Below are 7,169 nucleotides of genomic sequence, written 5' to 3' on the forward strand. Positions count from 1 at the left end.
CCCACACATACACCTGCTTATCACCCACACATAATATACAGGAATAGGACTGTATTTTTAACTATTATGCATTTGCCTCTAGATACATTATGTAAATACATATAAATCAGGACAAAAGTATTTTTAAAATAAAATTAAAATAAGTTATAGTACATGTTTGATTTTTTATTATATGATTTGGGGGTTTTTTTCCTGGAGTAATTCCAGGACAAGGGGAGGAACTTTTAGTGGCAAAGGTCAGCAGTGGGATTTCTGGTCCCAAGATGGCAATCAGGGACCGAAACTACCCTTGCAGCCCTCAACAGCTCAGCAAAACCTGTTAAGCAGCTCTCCAGCCAAACTAATTCCCTACCCCTATCATAAAGGATATTTCAGAACTAAGGGGATTCAAAAGAAACAAGAATAAACATGAATAAAGACATGAAAAATACTTTCCAAGGAAAAAGGATTGAAAACATTGGAACTGTCTACCTTGGAGAAGATATTAATAAGAAAGGTTATGATAACAATACAATGTTATTTTCTTGCATACCATTTCTTCCAAAAACCACCTACCAGAAGTTGCAGTGAGCATTATATGCGAGAAATGCACTAAGTACAGTTTCATTATTTCCAGTAAGGCAGAAAGTAAAATCTAACAGGACTCACACGGAACAGAAAAATGAGCAGGCTTGGCTCCCTATACCCATTGCTACTCAGGTACTTACTACAAGGAAAGATCTTTTTTTCTCCATTCTGCTTTTCAAAAACAAGATGCGTATTATTTTCAGAGGTGTATTATATGCAAGAAAATATGGCATCAAATAAGAAATAGAGTAGAAAAGACAGTTTGGGCACTTCTGCTCTCCCTGTCGCAGGAATAAGTGGGCAGTCAATGAAAGGTAGAAAAGTCAATACTGAAACAGGAAACACATTCATACATCATTATTAGATTTTAGAATCTATTTTCACAGGTCACTGAGGCCAAGTGTCACTGATACATCTTTATGCAAGATCAATTTTTTAGTACACTATACATCAGGCAAATCAAGCTACCTGAATGTTTGGTCTCCAGCAACAGCTAATAATAAGCTATGATCATATGTGAGAGGCAAGGATTTTTGTGGGTGATAGATTTTATTGGCCCAACTGTACAGTTGGGAGGGACATACAAGAGTTGGTCCAAAAAGTCACCAGTTGGTTTGTTGACAAGTGTAACAGGTTTGATTTCTCAATAACCAGTTGCTATTAAGCAGCCTTATGGAGAGACACTGCAAGGTGGTATTCTCAAACAATGGCCAACTGCATTCCAAATAAAAAGCTTTTAAGGGACAGGGCCTATATGCCAGGCCAGGGGCCTGGGAAGGCATAAATCTCACGCAGAGACTGATATTTTTCACTCCTTAAATAGAAGGAAAAAATAGGATAGAATTGTATTTGTGTGGAAAGAACAATCATATGCAAGGGTAAGTGAAACTACTTTCTTAAAAATAATTGTGAATTAGAAAGAAATCCTGGAGTGGCAGACAGGTACATAGCCGGAGAAAGAAAGTCATCTGCGTAATAGAATTAGCTGAGGTAATTTCAGGGCCACCGGCTATTTTCTTTGAGAACCAGTGGAGGTCAGGCGGGGTTCCAGATAAATTAGAAAACAGCAAATAGTGTGCCCATTTTTAAGAAAGGAAAGAAGGTGGCATGGGGAAATTACAGCTTAGTCAGACTTAGTCAGACTAACCACAATACTTGAAAAGATGATGGTGCAGGTGCTCGAGGAATCTATTGCAAACACCTAGAGGGAGAACAAAGTGATCAGGAACAGCCAACATGGATTTGATGAGAGCAAGCCATACTTAATTAACTGGCTTTCCATCTATGATAAGATGACAGTTGTGGATGGGGAGAGTTGCGGGGGAAGCAATGGGCATAATGGGCACCTATACATATGCATCAAGGCTCCTCTGACAAGCTGTAATTACAGCACACTGGAGGAGACTTGATTAATAGCCTGCTGGAGTGTCGAAATTACCATGCTTCAGCAGACTCCAGCAGCACATGTATCAGCGTCCCCACTGAAAAATGGTGTTGGGGGCACTTTAACTAAAGCTTGTTGAGTTAAAGCACCCCCCACCACCATTTTTCAGTGTGGGGATGCTGATACATGTGACATTTCTGGTGCTTTAATAGAAGCAGCTCTTGGAACCACTCTAATTGAAGGGACCCTGCCACTCCCCCTGGAGTATGTGTATAAATGCCCAATATACCTTGACTTTAGCAAGGCTTTTGACACCATCTCCCACTATATTCTTAATAATAAGGTAAGGAAATACAAACTAGATAAAAATACTATAAGGTGGATACAAAGCTGGTTGTATTTCTATCCATAAAGGCTCAATATCTAGCTGGGAGGAGGTATCAAATGGGGTTCTCCAGGGGTTTGCCCTGGGTACAGTATTGTTTAAACCTTTATTAATGATTTGGGTAAGGGGACCGAGCGTATGCTTAGCAAATTTGCAGATGACACCATGTTGGGTGGAGTTGCAGATACTCGGGAGTAGGGCTAAAATCCAGAATTACCTGGATAAAATGGAAGAATAGTCTGCAATCAATCAGATGAGCTTCAGCAAGGGCAAGTGCAAAGTTCTGCACTTGGGACAGAATAACTGCATGCAAAGACACAGATGGTGGAGAGTGACTAGTTTGACTACAGTACTGCAGAGAAGGACCTGGGGGTTACAGTGGACCATAAGATGAATATAAGCCAGCAGCGTGCAAAAAACCTGTTGAAAAAAAGTCAACAGCATGGTGGTTGTATTAACAGGACTCTGACTTAAAAATGAAGGGAAGTAATTCTTCTGCTCCATTCAGCACTGGTGAGGCATCACCTGGAGCACTGCGTCCAGTTTTGGGCCCCACAGTTTAAGAAATATGTATACCAATTGGAAAGAGCCCAGCAGAGAGCCACAAAAATTATTAGGAGTCTGTAAAGCATAATTTATGAGGAAAAGATAAAAAAGTAGGGTTATTTAATCTGGAGAAGAGAAAACTGAAGGGGAGGGATTGGATAGCAGTCTTCAAATACCTTAAAGACAAGAACGGAGATGGGTTTTTATTCTGTGGCTGTATGGGACAGGATTAGAAGCAAAGGACTCAGATTGCAGCAAAGTAAACTTAGGCTGGAACTTTCCACCTATGAGGGTGGTCCAGCATTGGAGCAGGCTGCCTAAGGCAGAATCTCCATCCCTGAACATTTTCAAGAGTAGGTTGGACAGACGCTTGGCTGGGATGGTTTAGTCAGGGAATATCCTGCTTTGAGCAGCAAGCTAGACTAGATGGCTTCATGAGGTCCCTTTCAGCCCTATTTTCCTTTGATCCTATAGTCATACAAACACACACTTGGTTTATGAAAACAACATGTCCCCACACTGGTCCCATTTAAAAGGTCAGTGCACAGAACATATGATGCCAACCCTAATGCAAAGTGACAATGAGCTTCCAGTCACTTTCTGTATGACAGACCTATAATGCCATGCTGTCAGCTTCTCAAACCATGCCATCTGCACTACTATCATAAGCGCAGCATCAATTCAAAGCCCTGGCAGATTTTTAAGTTTGATGTCATATCTAACAACATGAGCGCTTGTATCTTTCCTGATAGTTTCTGACGTTTGACCACTGAGTTCTCCTACCGACCTGCTTTTCTCCCTTGCTTACCCATAGGTTTGGTTTTTATTTATTTATTCATTTTATAAGCAGCAAAACAAACTAGAGAGACACAGGGGGAAGTGACCATACCTAGGGCACTATGAAACGCACAAGCTGAGCCAAAGGACTGTCCCCTCTACCCTCTCAGAGCTGAGCTCTCCAGCAGGAACCACAACCAGATGCATTTATTTCTCCCTCCAGCTAGAACCCCTGTCCTCGCGGGTCTCCGGTCTGCTGACACTGGCCTGGCTGCCGCGTTGAAGTGCTGACAAGCAGTGGTTTGGAGCCACTGGCGAGGCCGGTTGAGCCCACAGTGCTCACAGGGAAGCAGAGCGGCTCCAGGCCGTCGCGTCCACACGAGGACTGGGCCAGGCTGCAGCAGCTGCCTCCTACAAGAGCAGCGCCCCCCGCCGGCCGGGCGTGCAGGACACGTCTCCCACAGTCCCCGGGGAGCGGCGCCCCCGCCCCACAGCGAGCTCCCGGCCAGGGCCCGCGGGCTCCGCGCTGAGGGAAGCCGGCGGCAGCGCCGCGGCACTGGGGAGCCCCTGGACCTGGGCGGGGGAGGAGGGGCCGCCCAGCCCTGACCTGCACCCAGCGCCGGGGCCCGGGCGAGGGGCAGGGGCAGCCGGCCGCCATCTTGCCCCTCCGGGCAGGCCGCCCCTTCCCTCTACTCCGCGGAGCGCAATAAGCGACCGACACTCACACTCGCCGCCTGGCTGCGCCGTCCCGCCCGCGCGCCTCCCGCCGAAGTGATGTCATCGCAGCCCGCCAGCGGCCGGCGCGGCGCCAGGCACAGCTGCTGGCCAAACCGGAACTGCGCATGCCCTGGCGACCCGCGCATGCTCGCTGAGCCCCTGAAGGCGCTGCCCTTCCTTGCCGCCTGTGCCTACTGCGCGCTGGGGGGCGGGGCTAGTGATGTCACAGGAGCGCCTCTGTTGCTGAAGTGACGGCACGCGATCGCACCGGACGCTTCAGCCCCCCTATCCCTGAAGGAGGAGACTGCCGAGGGGGGAGCTGCTTCCCTTTGATGGACCCGCAGCAATGATTTCGTGCAGCTAAAACTAAACGGTCGCTTCGTCACTGGCCAGCTCGGTAACGTCTCCTGGCGTCACGGTGCCCCCAGCAGCGTCATACCCTGTCCAACGCACAGGTGTGATGGGGCCTGGGCTGTTCCCACCCTGCTAGACCAGGGCTTTTTTTTTTGTGCCACAGCTGGGAAGGGCCAGCGTGTGCAGGCTCGTGCTCTTCTCTCTCACGGCAAGACCCCCAATGGGCAGCTGAATCCCTGCAATGGGGGAGCCTACACCTGCCTAAAAGCATCACTCTGCTCCATCCAGAAAGTGCGCAGACCATCTGCAGATGCTTCCTCAGCCTGAGAAAGGGTGTTTGTACCCGAAAGCTTGCAAAGAAGAATTTTTCCAACTATCTGAGTTGGTCTAATCCAGGGGCAGGCAATTATTTCAGGCAGAGGGCTGCTTATCCAGTTTTGGCAAGCTGCTGAGGGCCCCATGGGTACCCCACCTTTGACAGGTGTGCCGCCTCCGGTCACCATCTTGGGACCAATGTCCCAATGTCTTGGGATCAATGTCCCAGGGCCAGCACCGGTGGGGCCCAGAGTAGGGCACAGGCTAGCAGGGGTCTGTGGAGCCGGGCTGGGCTGCACCAGCGGGGAGATGGGGGAGTCAGCCCAGCACAGGGATCGGGCTGGCAGTGGGGCCAGGTTACAAGGTGGTGCTGAGCGCAGGTGACACAAAAAGTGTCCCCTCGTCCACCCTGCGCTGCAGCCACTCGTAGCCCACCTGGGACTGCCTGTGCTTGCTCCGGACAACCCCATGCGGGCTGCAAGCGGCTGCAGTACAGGGGGCAGGCAAGGGGCCACTTTTCCCTGGGCTCCTTCCCTGCCTGGGGTCCTCCCCTAGCCTTTCCCCCGCCCCCCCTTCCCCGAGGTTCCAGCACCACAGGGGCAGCCACTTGCTCCCAGGCCAGAAGCCCCTGCTGTTGTGGGAGCCTGCCAGGCTTCCCTTGGGTCCTACTGCCCTTGGTTCCTGTCATTTTTTATTAAATATTAATTTTCTAAATTTTTTAGGGGTCCCACGGGCCAGATAGAATGGGCTTGCAGGCTGGATGCAGCCCACAGGCCATATTTTGCCCATCCCTGGTCTAATCAAAGGTCCCGGATTTACCCAAAGAACTTGTCTGTCTATAAGCATCACAGAATTGTTGCAAGGTCTATTACTTGAGGCAAGCTATCAAAGACAGACAACTTTCATTGGGGCAGAAGGAAAAGGCCATCCTTCTAAGTAATATGTAGCACATTTAAGTACTTTTTATGTAGCTTTTAATCATGGCAAGAAAAAAAAGTGGGAGCAAAGGCAAAACCATTTACATAAAAATACAGAGAACTGCAAATCCGTATTCTGACACTGAAATCATACAAAATGATATGCACTAACAATTAAAGCACATTGTATGATAGCTCAAAAGCAGTACAAATGAAAATTTAGAGATGTCAAAAAGTTATAGTTAAAAAACCATCACAAAAGAGAATTTTACCTGCTTGAGATTATCTGGAAGACTGCTTACTGTTGGTTTTGTTGCTGAGCAACTGCTTTTGTAGTGACAAACCAAAACAAAAAAGATTCAGGTTCACAAAGTACTCAGAGAACAAAAGAAACTTTAGCTTTATTACAGTTCATGGAGAGAGGGTCAAAGATAATTTAACACAATCAAAAACTGTTTGGAGCATGACTTGAAAGAATTCCTTGGCAACTGAAAGAACAATTCCAACTAGCGATTGATGAAGAACCCCTTTTAAATCTAAAACAGAGGGTAGTTTCTTTCCTCCAGAAAATTTGGTATGGAGACTACAAACATTCTTCTGTGGCATGATTTGTATTTCTAAACCTAAATAAACTGTGAAATAAAAATAATATGCCCAACTTTTATTTACAGGTGACAACACCGAGTCACTTGTCATGCAAATAAACTATTTACATTCTAAATTCTAAAGAGTATTTCAAGGAGTCTTGACTCTCCTTCCACCATACCATACCTTAGCAGACTTATTTTGACTATTACCATAGGACTGATTAACTGAGTGTTAGAAAATATCTGGATTGCGCTGACCCAGACAAGCTATGAAGACAAGCATATGATTTCCTATTTTTGCCAAGGTGTACAATTTCATTTAATGTATAATATATGAGATTTTGTGGCTTTGTTTTATTCCCCCTCATCTCTACTTTTTCCTTTCTCTAGCCTCAGTTATCACAATGCATCATAGTTTCATAGTTTCATAGAATTAGGGTCGGAAGGGACCTAGTAGATCTTCTAGCCCAACCCCCCGCCAGGGCGGGAGAACAACAAAACCCCAAAACAAGAAACGGGACTCAAATGAGTCCAGCCAGGTAGGCATCCAGCCTCTTCTTAAAGACCCCCAGGGTAGGGGCCAGCACCACTTCCCTTGGAAGTTGGTTCCAGCTCCTAGC

At 46.9% G+C, this 7,169-nt stretch overlaps 1 protein-coding gene across 4 annotated transcripts in view; it reads right to left on the reverse strand.

The window, feature by feature from the left end:
• SCAPER (S-phase cyclin A associated protein in the ER) overlaps positions 1–4,501 on the reverse strand; it is a 454,172-nt gene extending 449,671 nt beyond the window's left edge. Inside the window, exons 1-2 of one of the 4 annotated variants that reach the window (XM_019504424.1) lie at positions 4,385–4,500; positions 1,715–1,768 (exon numbers count right to left, since the gene is read on the reverse strand). Coding sequence is in view for 2 of the 4 variants with exons in the window: in XM_019504422.1 (XP_019359967.1) it covers positions 4,385–4,440 (56 nt within the window). In the remaining 2 variants the exon portion in view is untranslated. Of the gene's footprint in view, positions 1–1,714; positions 1,769–3,771; positions 3,791–4,384 lie in introns of those variants that run through there. The other 3 variants (XM_019504422.1, XM_019504423.1, XM_019504425.1) reach the window with 3 other exon arrangements.
• Positions 4,502–7,169: the final 2,668 nt, after the last annotated feature.

This window comes from Gavialis gangeticus, unplaced genomic scaffold (genome assembly GCF_001723915.1).
Source record: "Gavialis gangeticus isolate Ggan-Ray unplaced genomic scaffold, GavGan_comp1, whole genome shotgun sequence".
NCBI classification, from domain to species: domain Eukaryota; kingdom Metazoa; phylum Chordata; order Crocodylia; family Gavialidae; genus Gavialis; species Gavialis gangeticus.